The sequence below is a fragment of the Ambystoma mexicanum genome, chromosome 1p, assembly GCF_040938575.1.
Source record: "Ambystoma mexicanum isolate Mex_15411 chromosome 1p, UKY_AmexF1_1, whole genome shotgun sequence".
In the NCBI taxonomy this organism is placed as follows: domain Eukaryota; kingdom Metazoa; phylum Chordata; class Amphibia; order Caudata; family Ambystomatidae; genus Ambystoma; species Ambystoma mexicanum.
Genome location: NC_090921.1, coordinates 800023759 through 800045330, shown reverse-complemented (window position 1 = coordinate 800045330; position 21572 = coordinate 800023759). Strand labels below are relative to the sequence as shown.

General features: G+C 52.0%; 1 protein-coding gene across 2 annotated transcripts in view; it reads left to right on the top strand.

The window, feature by feature from the left end:
- Positions 1-21572, top strand: part of ADAR (adenosine deaminase RNA specific) — a 338180-nt gene that overhangs the window by 260744 nt on the left and 55864 nt on the right. For both annotated transcript variants that reach the window (XM_069652057.1, XM_069652051.1), the window contains exon 13: positions 13908-14020. In XM_069652057.1, the coding sequence (XP_069508158.1) occupies positions 13908-14020 (113 nt within the window). The remainder of the gene's footprint in view (positions 1-13907; positions 14021-21572) is intronic.

Here is a 21572-nt window from a genome sequence, read left to right as displayed (position 1 = left end):
GCGGGACCGAACCTTCTCGAATTGTATTTCGAGATTCCTTGCGACCTCGGTCAGTTCCCCCTCTGAGGCTGACTCCGAGCTCGAGGAGGCTACTGTGCCCCCCCCTTTTTCCATCACGGGGGCCATGACGATGGGCTGAAAAGAGGATTCCCTCCTTGGCGGCAGGCAAACTCTAGTCCCGGAGGCAGTCTCTGCCGGCTTGGCCAGAGTCGCCACGATCGCCTCGATAGAGGCCTTTGCCTGCTGGGTAGGGGCCTTCACCACCTTAGGTGCGTCCTGGGCCTTCTCCTTAGGGGGAGGGGCGACGCCTCGCTCCCCCTCTCCCGAGATTGGACGGGGCTTCTCCCGAAGCTTACCCGGGGTCTCGGACTTCCTCTTCCCCGAACCGGAGCGCTGGCTCGTGGTTGACGGTGCCGGGGAAGGTGCGCCCTGCCTGGCGACCGAAGAGCCCGACCTTTCTGCGCTCCCGGAGCCAGCGGACTCACAGCGCTTGGCCTGGTGTTGGGCCCCCGTCGCCGGGGCGCCCGCACAGGACTTAGAAGCCTGCTCGGACCCTTTCTTCTACTTCTCACCCGTTGAGCCCTTCGCCAACCAGCTGGCGAGACGGGATCGACGGTCCCGCATGGTCCGCTCTGACAAGTTCTTGCAGAACTGGCAGTCCTTCTCTACATGAGTCTTGTCCCCATGAAGACAGTAGAGGCATCGCGAATGTTCGTCCTCCTTAAACACATTCTGCAGCCCGCATCCAGGGCAGCTGCGAAACAGCTTGGGTCCGGGTGACGAACTCGCGTCCTGAGCCATCTCGAAGTAGGCCGCGAATCTTCTGGAATCCTCCAAGAGGTTGATGCGACGAAATCTTCACCCTTGAGGGGCGTAGGAAAATCCTGCAACGGGTACCCGTTAACGAGAGTAGAAACGGTGGAGCTTGAGGCTCGATTAACCGAAAAAATGTGAAAATTCACCTGAAAAAGCACGAAACACGCAGCAAAAGCTCGAGAGCTAAGCACGAGGACTCCCAACACTTGAACGTGCGGTAAAAATCTGAAGATGGTTGCCAGAGGCGGGGCTTAGGGAGATGGCAGTCATTGGCTGTGGTCATTATGACGCAGAGATCAGTGATTGGTTACTACTACGAAAGACAGATCAGAAACAAAACTGATACTGATTTTTTCTTTACCGAGGATTCCCAGCCTGACGGGGAATATTCATGAGCATGTGAATCCATGCCAGACCCCCATGCTGGAGAACTTGCCTCTACCTCTCGGCTAATCAATCTATTATTGAATGGTTCTAGGTCAAAGCCGAAGCAATGGATAGTTGATTTCTGAGGCGACTAGTTCCATAATAGCCTGTGAAAAGAATACCAATCTTACACAGTCAAACCTCAGGGGGTGGATAGAATCGACCAATTTAATGTCACCAGATGAGATCATGGAGAGCCTTGGGATTTCACTGAATAAGGTTAGGATTCTGTGGCGATTAAGTGAAGCAGGACCGCCCTGCGAGAACCTAGAATATAGCATGATGCTAGGACAATCTGTGAAGGCGGGGGGGCCCGCGGCCATTCTATTATACAACCTGTTATTTGTAACTCGTTTACTGGACTTATACGGACTGTGCTTCTCCCTCCCCCTGTCGGGTATTCAGAACATGTTCTGTTCTCCCCTTCTTTCTGCAGATCATTACCAAATGCCTGTACGTCAGCCATATGAGCCTTACTATTTTCCCCCTCAGAAGAATGCACAGCTCGTACCAGGATCACCCAATCTTTAGGCTGCTGGACGTGCATATTTCTTTCAGAGCTGTATCTCGTTTCATGCTGCTCACACATCTGATTTTGCTGTAATTTAGAGGATTCCTGGCAAGATGGAGTTCTGTATTGCCGATGCCTCATTTGAGTGAGTTGCGTAGGAATGGAGAGAGGGCTGAGCATTAGCAACATCCCTATGCCTTAAAGGGCTTCCCAAGCTATCGTCGGTTTATCTAGATCTCGTCCCAGCCCTCTAATGGATGCTGACTCAAATAGGTGCTTACCTTTCGCATCACAATCGTGAATGGGTCCAGGTGCTTTGTCCATATACACCACCTATATTATCCTTTTTTCCAGTAGGTTGATGCCTCATTTCCATCCAATTATAGGTAGCTGGGAGTGTTATACCGGGCCTACTAGAGTCTTCTAGCAAGTTCTTTAGGGCCTGTTTTACCAAGATTTTAATGTCCTCACTTCGGAACCAGGACGGGTGCAAAAGACAGTGACGGATCCCCCATCGTACCACCCCCCCCCCCCCCCCCAAGTCGTTCCTTCCCATCATATGGGATTCCCCTCCAATTGTTCCCACCCCTGCATTTGTAGAAGACCCCACTCCCCTTAACGCTCCCGTAGGCACTTCCCCAACCTTAACCTTCTCTTGCGGTACAGGGGATGGAATTCTCGTTACATGTTTTGAAGGTGTGTTTTGTAGAGTTGGTAAAGTACACTTGTTCTCCTCACCGCTAAAGAAACAATTTTTAGTTTTTGGTGTAAAAAAGAGCTTAATGGCTTATCGTTTGGTACCATTGTGTTTTTTATTACATTTTGTTTTCTTTATGGTATTTTTTAGAGCGGACAACACGTCATTACCGTTTTTGGTGCCCTGCGCGGTCTTTCTCCCTGCTTGTTTCTCCAAGTATTTGTTTTTATTTAATGCTTTCTTTTTTTTGTTTGCCAGTCTGGGAGCTTCCCTTGTGGCTCATGGCGTCAGAGTATCTGATGCTTCTCCATAGTCGCCTTCTTCAGGTTCGAATGAATTTGAAGAGCACTGGACTTGATTGGGAGGCACTGCCTGGTTAGCTTTTTTTGGGGTCCCCAATTCTTTCAGTTCTAAGGCTTTTTTTGCTTTCCTCAAGTTGTGATGGATCAATGCCACCTTCGACAGAAAGTCCACATATATCTTTCAGGTTGGCGTTTATATTGAACATTTTTAGTGCGGGTACGTTTTTTTTTTTTTCAGGACTTAACAGAACTGTGCGCTAGCCGCCCTGCGCCTGATGTCCCTGGCCCTCATTTTTTTTCTACCTTCGAGAGGGATGTTGGTTGGACATTCTGCGGAGGAATCCCTCTCTGGATCCCCCCCGGGTCTCCTCCTTCCTCCAATGCCCTTAGGAGTACAGAAGGACTATCTGTATTGGGGGCAGTCTGCAGGGCCTCAGAGGAGCTTTCACTGGTTGCCAGCTTCTCTTCAAATCTTGCAAGATTTGTATGGTCTAGTTCAATATTCTCCCTTAAACTTGTAATCTGGGCACCATTAGAGGCCACCAGGCAGCCAGACCAGGAGGGCAGACGGCGTGTCCTTGTTCACTTGAGTGAGGGCTTCTGCATAGGATTTGGAGCAAGCCAGTCTCACATTCCATTTGCACTGACTGATCATGGCAGAATATGCGCGTTTGAACTTTGCCATGCCCCCCAACAATGCACATCTCCATCGCCAAAAGATAGATCCTTGTTACTGGTTAATACAGAAAAGACCTGTAAAGTAGAGGGCTGAGTTCCTGGATATCCAAGTGGGTCCGTTCATGGCCCTTATCCAGAATATTCAGAATCCTTGTTAATACTGGAAATGTGGCATATGTCAAGGCCGTAGCCTCAGGATTGATGCCATCAAATAGTGGTCCTATAAGGGGATCGATTGTTCCAAATGACTGATTCAATATGGAGGACGTTTGGGGAAGCAGGGCTAGAGGATTTTATCAGATTGGCTGCCCGGCTACCCTGCCCCACATTATCCCTGTTATGTGGCTCTTTTTCCTTAGCCCCAAAAATGGTGTCAAAGAATTTTTGACCAGACATGGGAATAGGCCGGGGGGGGTGGGGGGGGGGATAATGGAGCCTCCTCAATAGGTTCATGCAATTGTACGTTATCAAAGCCCCCATGTCTGGGCCTAATAGGTGTAGATGGCCCTTTCGACAGCCTGACCCTTCTGTCAAGTTCAGCCCATACCATCGGAGCCAGCAGGGATGTGTCGGCCCCCATTTTTGGTTTAGCTCCCTCTATTTGCCCCACTGAGTATCTACCTGGATTCTCATGTACACTTAATAAGCTCTTCTGGGAAGGTACAGCGGGTAGGCCTATGTTTAAATTCTTGTCCCCCATAGTCTCTTCCACCTGAGATGAAGAGGCATCACCCATACAGTTCGCATCACTTGAATGGGTCTAACCGACTTTCCATTGCGAAGCGTGCCAACCATGCTCTAGCAAGTGAACAATAGAACTGTTCCTGCTAAGTTGGGAGCAGTGACGGCACGATCCGCAGAGAACGTGAGACCCTACCACAAGAGGGAAATTAATAGAAACCCACAGGGTCAAATACCCTCTGGCACTCCATCCAATACACCGAAAAAGCACTACAACTTTCCGCCCTCAGATGTAAAAATAAGTATGGCCCCTCCCAATGCCTGTTGATTACATGAACTGCAAACCGCAATTCTTTCAACCATTAAGGAAGAAAAGAGCAAATCGAAGAACAGATCAAAAACGCCCCATAATTTGCAAAAGAAACACCGGTCACATTACCATCGATTCAGCACTCACCCGTGAGTGATTTCTCAAAGGTTTCCTAACTCCGAATTAAAGGTTACCCTTTAGCAATAGTACCCTAGCAGTTTCGTAAATGGGAGTCTTTCTGGTACATAGGAGACACGTCTAGGTAAGTACCCATTAAAACCCCTATGGTACAAGAAGAAATAACTTTGGTTTGTTTTATTTTTTTAAGTAGGAGACCCCAGCGACCCGCTCCGTGAACAGTAAACAGTACTTTTAAGTACTTCTGGGTGCGCGCGCTGGCTTCCGGGTATTTGACTTTGCCAAAGGGGGCGTGGAAGTCCCAGAGGGGGCGGAGGCAACAAGCAATGTCCTTTAGGTAAAGAAAGGAGAAAAAGAGTATTTCAATGGGCGTTCGCAAGATGTGCCGACTGGCGGTGCACAACGTGTACAGTCACCTTTTTAGTTTCTGAAGAACAGGCAGGCTGGTGTTGCGTGTAAAGGTGGGCAGTCATAATGTCGACAGTCAAAATGTCGGAAAAAAAATGTCGACAAACAATGTCGACATTTTTTCGATATTTTTTCGAAATTTTGTATTTATTGTATGAATAAATATATATATTGAGTGGGGGGTGGCAGGGGGTCTTGGGTGAGAGGGGTTGGGGGGGACATCCCCATAGTAAATGATACTCTTTTTATTTATTTAATTATTGAATAAATAAATAATTACTATGTGTTGAGAATGAGGGTGAGACGGTGGTTGGGGGGGGGGGTGGCAGGGGGGTGTTGGGTGAGGGGGGGTTGGGGGGGACCCCCCCATAGTAAATTAAACTCTTTCGTTATTTATTGAAAGAATAAATAAATAAATATATAATTAGAATGTGTTGAGTATGAGGGGTGAGAGGGTGGTTGGGGGGGATGTGGGGGGTGGCAGGGGGGGGTTGGGTGAGGGGGGGTTGGGGGGACCCCCCAATAGTAAATGATACTCTTTTTGGTTATTTATTGAAAAAATAAATATATAATTAGAATGTGTTGAGTATGAGGGGTGGGAGGGTGGTGGTGTGGGGGGGGTGGCAGGGGGGTGTTGGGTGAGGTGTTGATAGTTCTAAGTGACATTTTTTTGTCATTTTTTTTCAAAAAAATGACTTTTTACATTATAAGTATAGGATGTCGACATTTTTGTTTGTCGACATTTTTTTTCGACATTATGACTATAAACCGCGTGTAAAGACATCCTCCTGGCGGACGTTCACTTGGGCAGAAGTGTCGGGCTCCCGGCTCACAGCAGCGTAGAAAGAAGGTCCACTGGAGCTTCCATAACGCGACGCCACAGTAAACAGTACTTTTAAGTACTTCTTGTTACTACTTTCTGTATTCATTAACTATGGCCATTGGCTACCTCACAGCAGAAAAAATACAATCTGAGGGACCGCTATGCATGAGGGATTTCGGGTACACTACAAGTCACGTTGGGATAGTGTTACAGACACGCCCGTGTCGACATCCCCTTTCGATTCTCAAGGCAAGATGCATACTGTGCGGTTACCACTGGATGTCGGACTATATGCACAGCATGTGAATCTAAGCAGATACAACCATCCAATGATTTTACGGTAAGTAAGGAACAAGTTACTTACTGTAGCTGTTCTCCAGCACGGGTCTGGCATGGATTCACATGCTCATGAATATTCCCCGTCAGGTATCAGTTTTGTTTCTGATCTGTCTTTTAGTAGTAACCAATCGCTGATCTCTGGGTCATACTGCCCTCAGTCAATGACTGCCCTCTCCCTAAGCCCCACCTCTGGCAGCCATCCTCAGATTTGGTAGCACGCCAAGTGGCAGTATGACCAAGTGAAGAGCCGCAGAGGGGTAGGTGGGAGAATTCGCATGTGAATCCATGCCAGACCCATGCTGGAGAACATTTACAGGTAAGTAACTTGTTCGTTCTTCAGCATGGGGTCTGGCATGGATTCACATGCTCATGAATAAAAGAATACATAGCGGTATACACATGCACAACCACGGGAGGTGGCTACAGGCTCAACATTAAGCAACACAACAACTCAAACATTAAGCATCTCTTACCTCCTCATCAGGCTCACCTTAAGTGAACAGGTTGCGCAGCACTGCTTGGCCGACCCTGGACTCCTCCCTGGAGTCCCGATTGACGCAGTAGAATCTTGTGAAGGTGTGCGTCGACCTCCACGTAGCAGCCCTGCAGATGTCCAGCAGGGGCACACCAGACAGGAACGCCGTGGTAGCAGCGATCGCTCTCATCGAATGGGCTCTCGGACGGCCGGGCAGCAGTCGGTTTGCCAACCAGTGACAATGCATGATGCAGCCGGAGAGCCATCTGGAAATGGAAGTCTTCGAGAGAGCCTTCCCTTGATTCACAAAGTCCATGAATAGCTGTGACGTCTTCCGAAAACTCTTCGTGCGGTCCACGTAGAACTTCAGCGCTCTAGCTACATCCAGTGAGTGCAAAGTCCTCTCGGCCGGCGTCGAAGGCGACGGGAAGAAAACTGGTAACACCGAGGGCTTGTTGAGGTGGAAGTCCGGCACCTTGGGCATGAAGGAGGGGTGCGTCCTAAGTCCGGCACCTTGGGCATGAAGGAGGGGTGCGTCCTAAGCACTACCCTTGTGTCATGAAAAGTCAAGTATGGAGGCTTGCAAGATAGGGCCTGAATCTCTCCCACTCGTGCAGAGGTGATGGCCACGAGGAACGCTGTCTTCCATGACAGGAACTTAGGGCGCCGAATGCATAGGCTCGAATGGGGCGCACATGAGCCTGGTCAGCACCACATTGTTCCCACGCCGGGGCAGGAGCCCTCACTGGCGGGAATGAACGGAATAGTCCCTTCATAAATTCCTTTACCAGGCGAGGAGACCACAAGGACACCCGTCCCGTAGTCCTGTATATCGGGTGATGGCAACCCGATGTATTTTTATGGAGGCGTGAGCCAGTCCAGCCTTGGCCAGCGACAGTAAGTACGGCAGCACTTGAGGGGCTGTAATCCGCAGAGGGTTAATCTTCTGTGCACGGCACCAGACAGAGAACCTCTTCCATTTATGACCGTAACACTTGAGAGTTTAGGGCGCCCTGGCAAGAACCTCTCTGCAATCAGCCGGGATATCGTACCCTCCAAACTCTAGCGCTGCAGGAGCCAGGCCTGCAAGTTCAGCGACTGTGGGTCGTGGTGCAGAATGGCACCTCCTTCTCTGGAGAGAAGATCCGCGTCCGCCGGCAACCTGACTGGCGGGGATGTTGACAAGTCCAGGTCCGGGAACCAAACCTGCATCGGCCACGCCGGTGCGACGAGGATCATCCTGCACCTGGACTTCTTGAGCTGGCTGATGAGGCGGCGCAGCAACAGGAATGGAGGGAACGCGTATATAAACAGGCCGTCCCAAGGGAACGAGAAAGCATCGCCCATGCTCCTCGGCTGTGGGAACCTGCTGGCGAACCTCTGGCACTTGGAGTTCGTCGCCGTCGCGAACAGGTCGATCTGGGGTTTGCCCCATCGTTGGAAGAGTCGATCCACTTGATCCTGGCGCAGTTCCCACTTGTGGCACGAGCGCAGCTCCCTGCTGAGTGAGTCGGCGATTGGTGTTTTTTATTCCTGCTAGGAGGAAGGGAACCAGAAACATCCCCTGGGCGATGGCCCAGTGCCACAGATCGTGGGCCTGCTTGGATAGGGCTGGGGATCTGGTGCCTCCCTGCTTCCGTATGTAGAACATCGTGGTGGTGTCAGTGAAGATCCTCACCACGTTGTCCTTGAGGGACGGGAGGAATAACTTGAGCGCCCAGAACACTGCACAGAGCTCCAAGATGTTGATGTGAAGAGACCTCTCCTCCGGGAGCCAAAGGCCTCTTGCATGGAGATCTCCGGTGTGGGCCCCCCAACCCTCCAGAGAGGCGTCCGTAGTCACCGTCTCCTGAAACGCTGGGGTTTGAAAGGCCGTGCCCTTCGTGAGGTGAGCCCGGGTGCCCCACCATAGGATCGCCGACGGAACTCCTCGTCGAGGGGGATACTGTCCTCGAAGCAGCCCCCCGCCTGAAACCAGCGGGCGTCGAGGAACTCCTGTAGCAGACGCATTTGAAGTCTGCAAAGGGGTACAAGGTAGATGCATGAGGACATCACCCCGAGAAGGGACTTGATGGACCTCACCCTGGCCACGTCCATGGCTAACAGTCGCCGTACCTTGCCCAGGATGGTTTTGGTCCTCTCCTCTGAAGGCGAGGCCAATTGCTCCACTGTATCGAGCTTTGCCCCCAAAAACAGTGCTACTTGCGACAGAACCAGGTGGGATTTGGGGTAATTTATGAACCCCAGCTCCGTGAGCAACCAGACGGTCCTTGCCGTATGATCGACTGCGAGTTCTCTTGACCTTGCCCGGATTAGCCAGTCCAGGTAGGGGTAGATGTGGATCCCCTGCAGCCGCGCCGCCACTGGTGCCAGGCACTTGGTGAAAACCTTGGTGCAGACTTTAATCCGAACGGTAGGGCTCTGAATTGGTAGTGGCGTCCACGAACCTGAGGAACTTCCTGTGCCTTTTTAGAATGGGGATGTGGAAGTAAGCATCCTCCAGGTCCAGCGATGATAGGAAGTAGCCTTCCTCCAGCTGTCCCAGTACGTGCTGGAGGGTGACCATCCTGAATTTCTGCACCTTGATGTATTTGTTTAACCGACGCAGGTCTAGGATGGGGCGCCAACCGCCTGTCTTCTTCCTGACCAAGTACCTTGAGTATACTCCGGAGCCTCCTGGGGACGAGCTCGATGGCACCTTTTTTGAGCATCGCCTTTACCTCCAACAGCAGTTGAGGGACGGGATTCTCCTTCCTGGCCACGGGAGGAATGCAAGGGCACTTCTTTAGGAATTCCAGCGAGTGCCCGTTGGCCAGGGTGTCCAACACCCAACGATCCGTGGAGATGGACTCCCACACCCTGACAAACTTCGTCAGTCGTCCTCCCTTTAGAGTGCTTCGGTGGGGGGCCCGACCACCCGGACGGGTCCGTCTTGCTTGGAAGCGGCCTTGCCGCCTTGGCCTCCTTGGCGACGACGGCGGATACCCCCTTGCTTGCCGTGACCTCTGTAGGCCTCCTGGGAAGAGGAGCGGGCCGCCTGGCGGTAAGTGGAGGAGCCACCACTGGATCCTTTGGAGGCACCCTGTCTGCCTCCAGAGCTCCGAAAGGGCCGTTGCTGCTGAAGCACGCCAAGGGCCCCGGCCGTCTCCGAGTCGGTCTTGATGGCCTGTAGAGACTCGTCCACCGCCTTACCAAAGAGGTTGTTGCCGTCGAACGGCATGTCCAACACACTGGTCTGGACGTCCTGGCGAAAGTCTGTCGCCTTGAGCCATCCTCGTTGTCGGAGGTAAACTCCATTGCCCAGTTGGCGAAATCCAGTATCGGCAATGGCCGTTGCCACTGTAATGGCGTGATCCGATGCCACCTCGCCCTCCTGCAGAATTTCTAGGGCCTCCGCCCTTTTGTCATCGGGCAGGAAATCTAGCAGGGGAAGCATCTTGAACCAGAGCTCCCTGTCGTAGCGTTCCACAATCACTAAGGCATTGGCCGCCTTAATCGCCGCCGACGAGATGACTCGTCGTCCCATAGTCCAACTGCTTACCCTCGCTGTCCGGCGGGGAAGTGGAAGTTGAAGCTGCCGCGCCCGCTGCCTTCTTCTTCTTAGCTGCTGCTGAGACGAGTCCGGCGTGGGCTGGGCCCTGAGGCACAAGGGGGCGACATCGGGGGCTCGGTACTTCTCGTACCTGTCCCTCTTGGCGGGTGTCGTGGCAGGGTTCTTGAGGACAGCAAGCCCCTCGTCCCAGATGTTGTCCAGTAAAGGCACTGCGAGGACCTTCTTCCTCTTAGCCTCTCATCGTTGGTACAGAAACCCCTCCTTTTTCTGTTCTTCAGGGCATAGCTGGAAGAGCTCGGATGCCCTGGTTATCATGGCGTGGAAAGAGCCAACCTAGTCGGCTGGGAACGCCCGAGGGGGGGGGTGACGACGATGTCTGCTGTCATCGCCGTCGTCCGTCGCCGTATCCTCTCCCGGCGAGGGGGATGAGGGGTCCACCGGCCTCGCGGGCACGAAGGGTGGAGAGGGGTGGACTCTCCTCCGCTTGTTCGGAGGGTTTCCCGATGAGCCTGGTTCTGGATCCTCCGTCGGGGTAGGTGGTAATCTCGTCCTTATCTCAGTACATAAGGATTGGATTGCCAACAAAATGGCCGCCGAGCTATCCTGGGGCTCGGGCAATGGCTGCGACAGACGCGAGGCCGCTCCACTGGGCCATGTTCGTCGTCCTCGTCGCTATCTTCGATCACGTCAGCTCGGACCGTCCCCTGGGATCGAACCTTCTCGAACCTCTCGTTGAGGTTTATGAACCTCTCGTTGAGGCCTATGGACCTTTCTTTGAGGCCCCTCTCGGTCTCCACCAGTTCCTCCTCAGAGGCTGATTCCGAGTCTGTAACGGCCACTGGCCCTCCACCCTCTTTCAGCCGGGGCTCCGCGGGTTTCTTAGTGGTGGGCTGGAAAGAGGATTCCCTCCATGGCGGCAGGGATACTCTGGGCCCAGAGGCCGTTTCCATTGGCGTAGTCTCAGCCGGCTCTGCCAGGGTCGCAGAGACCACTTTGGTAGAGGCCTTAGCCGGGTGGATCAAGGCCCTCACCACCTTAGGTCCGTCCTGGGTCAACGCCTCGCTCCCCCTTCGAGAACGATCGGGTCCGCTCGAGCAGTTCTCGGACTTCCTCTTCCCCGAACCAGAGCGCTGGCTCGTGGTCGAACGTGCCGGGGAAGTAGCGCCCTGCTTGGCAACCGAAGAGCCCGACCTTTCGGCGCTCCCGGAGCCCGCGGACTCGCAGTGATTGGCCTTCTGTTGGCACCCGTTGCCGGGGCGCCCTCAAAGGACTTAGAAGCCCGCTCAGACTTCTTCGCCTTCTCACTTGCTGTGCCCTTCTCCAGCCAGGTGGCGAGGCGGGAACAACGATCTTGTTTGGTCCATTCCGAAAGGTTCTTGCCGAACGCACAGTCCTTCTCCACGTGCGTCTTGTCCCCATGGAGGCAGTAGAGACATCGCGAATGCGCGTCCTCCTTGAAAACGTTATGTAATCCGCATCCAGGGCAGCTCCTGAACAGCTTGGATCCAGGCGTCGAGCTCCCTTTGTCATGGGCCATGTCCATTGAGTTAGGCCGCAGATCTTCCGGAATCCTCCAAGAAGTGTAAACTCGAAGAAAACTTCACCCTTGAGGGGTGTAAAAGAATTCCGAAACGGGTCCCCATTATCGGAAATAGAAACGGTGGAGCTTGAGGCTCGATTAAACCGAAAAATGAGAATCTCCTGAAAAGTGAAAACGCAGTAAACTTGAGAGCTAAACACGAGGACTCCCAACACTTGAGCGTGCGGTAAAAATCTGAGGATGGCTGCCAGAGTCGGGGCTTAGGGAGAGGGCAGTCATTGGTTGGGGGCAGTATGACCCAGAGATCAGTGATTGGTTACTATTAAGAAAGACAGATCAGAAACAAAACTGATACTGATTTTTTTCTTTGCTGAGGATTCCCAGCCTGACGACAGGGAATATTCATGAGCATGTGAATCCATGCCAGACCCCATGCTGGAGAATGCATGTCATACCTCCTACATTGTGAAACCTAGGCCCATTGGTATTAGACTCTCTCTCAATTATAGACCTGAACAAATATCGCCCCGGCCAAACAATCTCGCAGCTTACGGTACGTATCTCACCACTAGTGTGGACACAGGCATGGCCAAGCATCCATGCAAGATGGAATACAGCTATGGCTATCCACATCCGGTCTAGTATCACACATAGCCGTCCAGACTGAAACGCCCTACGTACCTCAACTCTGCCACTAGCATACAGCGACTACCACCGGAAAGGAACCCAGTATAGCTGGCCTCACATACTCGCTCAACAATGGCAATTTAGCTCAAACCCTGAACAGCACCCACCCACGTGTCTGACCACTCATGGGGCTGCTTAGTTGAGCCTTGCCACCCACGTCAGTCTTAGAAAGGCAACATGCACACATGCATCTCCTAAACTACGCCCTAGAATTTCCCACAATCTACAATGGTCACCAAGGGCGTTCCAACCGAGGAAAAAATCTCAATGAGGCCGCACAAGTGGGGAAAGCGTGCTATATAAATACCCAAATACAATACAATCTACCTCCTGTGAGTGAGCGAGTTCTCCAAGCAGAGTTTTGGAGGAAGATCCTTAGCCTCGACAGGTGCCTCCCTCTGGAATAGCCTCCCTGCTACCCTCCGCCTTGAGCCGGATCTCCTTAAATTCTGGAAAATCCTCAAGACTTCCTCTTCTCCTCTTCCTTCTCTCTCCCTCTACGCTGCTAACCTAGTTATGTTCTTCCCTCTCTCCCTCTTCCTTACAGCATGCTGACATGCCTCCTGGTGTACCTCAGTTTCACTGTTACCCGGCACCACCAGCCAGTCCTCTAAAGCACTTGCTGCAGGGCCCTACACCCCACTCACTCATTGCACTTGAGAAATTAACCCAAGAGTGGCTCTCTGCACTTACCCCAGTCTCAACCGTCCGGGTGTGCTTCAACCCCTATACCCCTTACCCCCCACGCCCCCCTGCCAATCGGTGCACTTGCTCGACCCATACGCACTGCAACTAAGTGAAATCTTACCCAACTTCCAGTACAGCCTGATTACTAATGCCATCTACTGTGGGTTAAATGAAGAGGATCTGTGGAATCATTTTAATCTTGCGTGGCCATTTATGGCAGCCAGTCTTGTATGGTTTTTAAGGTGGCCATGTTGTATTGTAGCAGCAAGTACCTAGTGTTTACTGAAGATGAGGGGCAGAAGACTGCCTGTCCTCTTTTGTAACGCTTTTTGTATAGCTGTGAATAGTTCATGCTTGCTTCTGCATACTCCTATTGAAATGCTGAAACAACCTGGATGTGAAGGGTATTGAAGTAGACAAATGCGAGGGTCACAGCAGTAACATTAGCAGTGCACCACTGTGTAATGCTGATCATGCCGTACGCAGACACGCAAGAGGGGAGTTTTGTGGAGAATTTTATTTTGCCTTTAGAATTTTAAAGTCTGCATTTTGGCTGTAATCTAGGATATCCTTCTCCCTTACCCCAAGTCAAAGCAGTGGGGGTGTATGGGTTTTAGACATTAGGTTGCTGCTGAGATTTGCCAGTCACCTTTAGTTTCCAACTTTTCTTGTTTTGGGAGAATGTTCTAAAAATAAATATTTACTGCTGTCGCTGCTGTGGGTTACCATCTCGGATGTACAGGAGAAAGTTTGTTTCCTCCTTTAATGTGTTTCTGCATAGTTTGCTCTTGTGGAGTTGACATTGACTTAACCACCTTCCCATTTTTCTTCGTCAGGTTACTTGTACAGCCAGGGTCACTTGACGCGTGCAGTCTGCTGTCGTATGTCAAAAAATGGAGATGCTTTCGAACAAGGACTACCAGCCCCTTTTATCCTTAATCATCCGGTGGTACGGCAACTTGGTTTACAGCATTTGAGTGAATGTGGCTTATGTCCTTTGTGTTTTTTTACATCTTTTTCAGCATCTTCTAAAAGACCCTCCTGCATGCCCCTCTCCCCCAAACATTGGTTGCCTTTTATATGTAATTTTGTTTTTCTTTCTTTAAATCAAGCCTCGGTAAGAGTCCATTTTGCTTTGAGCGTCTTCGATCTTAATGCAGCCCCCACATGATCACCTACCATGTTTTCTGATGTATGGCATCCCTACCTGGCTTCCACAAATGGCTTTTAATTCTGCTTATAGCTGGCATTATGCACTGGATTTTTCTTTTTTGATGCCAGATGGTCTTGTAAAAACAAGCAGTATTTCAGGAAGAGGCAAAGAATACAGTATTAAATTAAAGTGACGATTGCATTAACGGGCATGGACGCTCAATTCAAAATAAACTCCTATAGAGGCCTGGATTTACAGACAAAAACACAAGATTGCATATAGAAAGGAATACACGATTGGGGGAAAAGAAGCAGAAAGGACATGAACAGGTACGCAATTTACTGTTATTACAAGGTAAAATATGTATTGCATTAGCTTTCTTTTTTGTAAGCAACCCTTGCCATAAAGTGTGAAAAATCGGGTGTCAATTTATTGTTGGCTTGCACACTAATGTGTGAAAATATGCATTCTGATACATCGAAATATTTACTAAATGTGAGTTTGCATGAGACTTTTGATTCAGTGAGTTCTGTAATTTTTATTTTTTTCCATAAGGTGGCACCAAGTGCTGCCTCGCAACTGAACCTAGTGTCATGCCAAGTGAGTCATTACAAGTGATTCTCCAGCATGGGGTCTGGCATGGATTCACATGCTCATGACTATTTCTCGTCAGGCTGGTAATCCTCCGTGATAGAAAAAAGTTACACTTTAGTTTATAAACTGTCTTTCTCCTATAAACTAATCACTGAGCTCTGGGTCATACTACCCCCAACCAATGACTGCACTCTCCCTAAGCCCCTGCTCTGGCATCCTTCTTTAGATTTTTACCGAACCTTCAAGTGTTAGAGTCCTCGTGTTTAGCTCTCGTGCTTTACTGTTTTTTTGCTTTTTGGAAGAGTATTTTCTTTTTCGGAAGAGTTTACTCTATTTTTCGCAGTCAATCAAGCCTTGTGCTCCATCGATCTTTCCGATTAAAGGGGACCTGTTTTTTGGATTCTTCAACACCCCTCAAAGCCAAATTTCATTGAGTTTCTTTGTGGAGGCTTCCGAAGATTCTCAGGCCTAGGCTGTGTGGACTGTCGGAGGAGGATGATTCAGCCCCCCCCCCCCACCCCACCAAACCCTGTTCAGCCTTTGCTCCGACTTGCTGAATGTCTTCTCAGACAACAAGCTTGCCCAGTGCCTTTACTGCCTGTACCCGACGCGCGTGGAGGAAGACTGGGTTTTGCCAGGAGATGCCGCCTCGCACGCTGAAGGATCGGCATAGGCGGCTGGAGTGGCTGCAGGTCAAGGCCCCTGCTCTGGTTGGGGTCCCAGCAGTATGCCTCTCCTGCTCGGCTTTCTTGGAACCAGGCTTCTAAGACCTTTGACGGCGCCCCTTCCGCGGGCGTCCGAAGGCTAAGCACTGCAAGTCAACTGCCACCAGGAGTGCCGTTGCAACGGTCTCCTCATCACCAGGTCGCGTCCAACGTCTCCAGCGACTTCAGTCACCAGTCAAAGCTCTATCTTTAGCCAAGAGGAAGTCGGACCATTTAAGGAGAAGCCCAAGACCGACTGCTGGAGAAGGCCAAGGGGGATTGAGGGCTCTGACCCTCCCACAAGGAGAAGGCCTCTGGGACGACCAAGGACAAGGAACCAGGGCTGACCCTGAAGGCCTAGGTACATCAGACGAAGGCCCAGCCTTCCATTGAGGGGTTGGTGGCGTCCCTCGCGAAGGCAGTCGTGGTAGACCCGCAGGGCGCACCCCCGAAGGCAGTGTCCCTTCCGGCCAGGAGGGAATCTTCTTTCCAGCCCATAGAGAAGATGCCGGTCATTTCCCCGAAACCGTCCCCTCTGGTCATGGGGTGAGGGGAGGCGCAGAGGTCCTCCAGGGCACATGTATCTCCTCGGAGGAGGAGCTCATTGTTGGGAAAAGTTTGAATGGGAACACTACAAGCAACTGACTACTAGTGTAAGCAAAACAACCTTTGATCTAAGTCTGTACTACACAGGTTTTGGAAGCATGTTGAGCAGCCAGGCTTATCTCAAGAGGGGAAATGTGAGCAGTAGTGGCGTTACACAAAGATTCACAATTACCAGTATTCAAATACTCTTACACTCAAGGTTTCTTGGTTAAATGCTTATAATTTATTTACCCTTCAATTATAAAACATTCAATAGAAAGAGGCAATTATATAACGCACAAATATACTTCAATACTGTACATGTCGGTTTCTGAATCAGATAGGACCCTTTTGGGATGGCCTATAGGCACAACCACAGACAACTTTAGTAACAAGGGTGCTGGGGACATGAACATCTTACTGTGACATTCAGAATACTTTTGAAGAGGAGTAAAAGGCACAGTTTATTAGAACATAAAAAGGTTACAATTCTTAGACTAGATATTTTGAGTTCACCAGAGGTCAATTCAATGGGCTAGGCCAAAGTCAATACCTCCATTTCAGGAGGTCGGCCCACCACACCTCTAGCCTGGGTCTATGGGCTGCTTTCCAGCCCATTGCAATTCTCCGTTTGGCCAAGATGTAAGGTAAGCCTTTCATCTTGATGTGCTTCAGGTTGCGTGGTCTGACAAAGCCCCCCAGCATGCATGCCCATTCTGACTCCACCTCCAACTGAACCCCCTTCTGGGACAGACGTTGTTTTACCTCCATCCAGAATCTGCCCACTTTCAGGCATGCCCAGAACCTGTGTATCATCCCGGCATCCACCTCCCCACACCTTGGGCACTTCTGTATCACTGGGCTTCCAAACCTGGCAATTCTACTGGGGGTCATGTATGCCCTGTGGGTGACATAACTGGATCTGCTGTAGCCTTGCGTTCCGGGACACCTTATACCTCTGGGCCCTCTCCCATTGTCCATCTAGCAAGGGTTCTCCCGCCTCCTCCTCCTAGTCCCATCTCAGTTGGAGCAACTCCTTGCCCACCCTGGTCATCAATTTGTAAATTCGGGATATTTTTTGCCCGCCTTCCGAGATGTCATGCATCATCTCCATGACTATCGGGTTGTTCCGCTAGCCCTACCCCGGGCCACCTTTCTTGCAGTCGCTTGATAATTCTGGTGTATAATATATTGTCCGCTGTGTACCCTGGTGTCCTCCATTATCTTCTGGAAGTCTAGTACCTCCCCCTCTTGCCATATGTCCCCGAGGGTCACCAGGCCCTCGGTTCGCAGTATCTGCAGATCGCGCTCATCATTTGCGTGTCCTTGCCGCATAGCGCCACAGGCGGCACCTACAGGGAGCTTGGTCGGATTCCCCGCTAGTTGCCACGCCCTGCACCACATTTTCCGGCCCAGTTCCAACAATCTCCCACTACCTTGCATCTCCAATTGAGGCAGCCACACCAGCTCTCTCAAAGAATGGGGCGGAATCCTTGCTCAACAGTCTAGCTTCGGAGCGGGGCTCCTGGTGGTGGCCTTCTTGTCGGGGCCCTGTGCGCCCGTTCCACGGCGAATCCTTGTGTCAGCACCACCCCACCCCCAGTTAATTCTTGCAGCAGCATTGTTTCAATGTATTCCGTGGGGTTTGGTCCCTCTGCTCTTTCCGGCAGACCCACAATGCGGACGTTGTTCCTCTGGGGCCCGTCCCTCCGCTCTGTTTTCTAAGTTGCTCACGCGCTGTTTGAGGATGTGTCTCTCTGCTTTGTGGGGACGCACTTGCGTTCCGGGCTACTTTCTTTTCCAATTCACCTGTGCGTTCTGCTAGTGTTCTGAGATCTTGTCTGAGGAGGTTCACCTCTTCCTGCACCTCACCCACTTTAAGTTCTAGTGCCGTCTTCAATTCAACCATGGCCGATTCCAATTTGGCTTCCCATGCCAGTTCCAGGTCTGCTATTGCCTCCAGGATTTGCTGGTCTTTGCTTGTGGCATCAGGACCCATGGTGGGGGGGGTCCTCTCCTTGCTCCTTCTGCTGTGAGCAGCGTTCTGGCGTACTCTTCCAGCGTGGTTTGTTTGCCCTTTGATTTAGCCTGTTTGGTGGCCATCTTGATATTGTCATGTGTTTCTCCGCGGGCACCCTGGTTGTGGCCTCCAGCACCTCAGGGTCACCTCGTATTCGGCAGTAGCCCACGGGGGGTGGTGGGGTGCAGTGGGGTCCCCGTGCCGTTAGTTTGTGCCCCGAGTGGGTTGTGTCCTCCCACGTACTTGAGCGTTGTCGCTTCTTATTGTGCTTGTGCCCAGACAGCCGATATCTCAGGTCACTGTCTGCACCCCTGGGGCCCATGTACCCATTTGGGTGTTGTAGCCCTGGCTGCCCTCAGCAGGAGGTGTTACTTGCGAGGGAAGGCTCCGGAGGGTGCCCCGGGTTATGCCCTCAGCGCCTCATGTGTGCACAGGGTGGCTCTGCTGGCTGCCACCACCTTCCTCATTGTGCAGCCCTCACTATCTTCGCCGGGGCCGTTGGTCACAGTGGGTGTGGTCACTGCACCTATGTGACGGTCCCTTATTTGGCGTCCTGCAATATTAATTTGCTCCTTGTCTGTCTGCTCGGGGCTGCCCTTCAGGGCAGCGCTGGCAGGGCCCGCCTAGCCTCCCCCATGGCAGTCTCATGTCCTCTGGAATCGTTTGTGCCCTTCTTGGAGACCAGCAGCGGGCGTGCAGCGCAACAAAATATCCACCCTAGACCCCCGCCTGGAAGCGGCGCTTGTGTATTCATGGGCTTAGTGGCAAGCCGGAATCAAGGCGTGCGCTTTCTGGCAGCTAGTGCCGTGCTCCGCTCACCTGCCCCCATGGCCACACCAGTGCCCCTCCACCTCGGGAGCACTCCGATGGCTGGGTCCTCCGTGGTTTCCCCTGCAGGGCTGGTTGGGGACGCCATGCTGTTCCCCCGCGGGCGTCCAAATATGCACTCCACTAGGCACCCCTATCCCCTTCACATGTCCGTTTACCAGTGCGCAGCCCTGCCGCCGGCTTTATTCAGTGCTGCTGCGCTATGCAAGCGCTAAAAAGCGAGTCCTCCCCACTGCATATAGGTGTCTGCGCCACCTCACAAACTTCACATGCCACCACAGCCTCACCAGTGCCCCTCTCCCTCGGGAGCACCCAGGCGGCTGGGTCCTCCATGGTTTTTTCCTGCAGGGCTGGTTGGGGACACCACGCCGTTCCCGTGGGTGCCCCAGTATGTACTCCATGGGGCACCCCTCTCCCCTTCATGTGTCCGTGTATCAGTGCGCAGCACTGCCGCTGCCGGCTTTATACAGTGCTGCTGCGCTATGCCAGTGCTAGAGCGCAGGTCCTTCCTCGCGGAGTATGTTTGCCCACGCAGCCTCACAACCTTTCATGGGCAGCCGCATTGGAGTCCCGAGGGCAGTGTACCTAGGGGTCCATCTCGCTGTCTCGGGCTCGGCTCCGATCCCAGAGAACGCTGGCTCACCAGCGCCCGTGCCTGCAATGCAAGGGCCCCCACGCGCATCAGCTGGCAGTCGTGTCTGTCCGTCGCTTATTCTCGGCCATCCTTGCGCTGCCGGCTGGATCCTTGGTTCTCACCCTCCGACCACCATTTTGTTTCGCCTTTCTTATGGCCGTGGCAGTAATCACAACTCCAGCCCCATGGATCTCCCGGGTCCCAGGAGTTCATCTAACGTGTACACCGCCTTCATAGGCGGGCATGCAAATTTTCAGGACTTCCGAGCGTCTGCATATGCACTATCAAGGATCATTTTTTGGATCGCAGGAGCTCCTCCAGGACGCGACTCCTCACATGGCTCACGTAGCCACTCCCCCTCTCCCCGTTTATATGGTGTCCTGCAGCACTCTCAGGAAAAGGCAACCAGCTCCGAGATTGGTAGCCAGGTGGCTTACTGGTGAGTTGATTGGTCCCACAGCTCAAAGGGAGAAGTCGTCCTTTCAGGGGCTTCTGTCAAGCTGAATTTGGCGATTCGGACCTGCAGCAGGGCTTCACCGGGCAAACCAATGGTCCTGGAGTTGCAGCAGCTGTCCTCTTCAAGCTCTTCTTCAGTTCCTTCGTTCCAGTGGTTGACTCGCATTTTATTCAGTTCTCTCCCATTCATTCCAGCTTGGCTGTCCTTGCCGGACAGTCAGCCAGCCACTCGCCACAGAATGCATTTGGGTCTCCTAGGAGACTAAGCACAGGGAGTTTCGGGCACCTCCCTCACTTCCTGCTCACCCCAGACACTCAAGCGCCAGAGGCGGTCTTCACTCCTGAAGCCTGCCAAAGGTGAATGAACAAAGGGACCAAACCTAGTTTGGCCAGCAGAGAAACTCTAGAAGGACCTTTCCAAAAAGAAATGGAGAAGAAAGACCAACCTATTTAAACAAAGACGCCATCTTGAAAAGCATGGCTCCCGCGATTTAACGCTACCGGAGCTACGAGTAGTTCGCGGTCGGGAGAAATCATGGTAGTTCGTTGTAAAATCACTGCCACCAGCCATTCTCTGAAGGCATTTAGCAGTCAAATGCTACCCTATCTAGGCATAGGGGATACGAAGTAACCACTCCAGCATTCTATTGTAAGATTGGGTGTGCTGGGTCTAGGAATTTAAATGACTAGTAAAGTCAATTTCACTTTACTTACTCTGGGAAACAGTAGTTTATCCCAGAGAAGGTATTTAGACCTTGGAAAAGCCTGAAGGGCTTCCCTGTGCCACTGCACCGAGGGTGCTGTGTGCCACAAATGAAGATGATGCCTATGGAGTGGTTTAGACTCCATAACCAAAGAAAACATAGATGTAAAACACATCAAAATACATGAGTGGGGAAAAAGGCCCACGCTCTCCATGTAAAGAAAATCAAGTCTTCAAAATCCAGCAAAGTTGCTGGGGGGTCTCTTCTAAGGTGAAGGGAATTGGCACATTTTGAGAATTCTACCCAACACTTGTCTACCTTCAAACCATCCAGGGGGAAGAGAATGTTGGGAGCAAGCCCTACAAAGAGGGTGGCGACGAGGGTAGTCTATGGTGACGGGGGCCTGGGCGCCCAGCCCACGCCCCAGGTTTCTGATTCTTCCTCCGCTGCTGCCTAGAGACCCCTCAATGGACATTATCTCGCCACTGCATACTCTGGTCTCCGAGATACAGATGAGGATGCCTATTGCGCCGGCGACCCCTCCTGCAACCATGCCACCAATCTCCTCCGTCCTCCCCAGGGATGAGACAGACCCTGACACAGCAATGATGGCAGGGGGGTGGAGGGGTGACCTCCTGTTGCCACCTCCCAGATCTTCCCTGCCGGACTGGATAGGCTCCTTTCATGCGATAATCTACAGAGCTTCGGAGCTCTTCCAGCTTGCTTCAGAGAAAGAGGGCTTCTTATATCCGTGCCGTGAGGCGAAGAGAAAGACATCCTCTCGGTCCTACTCCTGGATGACATTTTGGACTAAGGCTCTTCT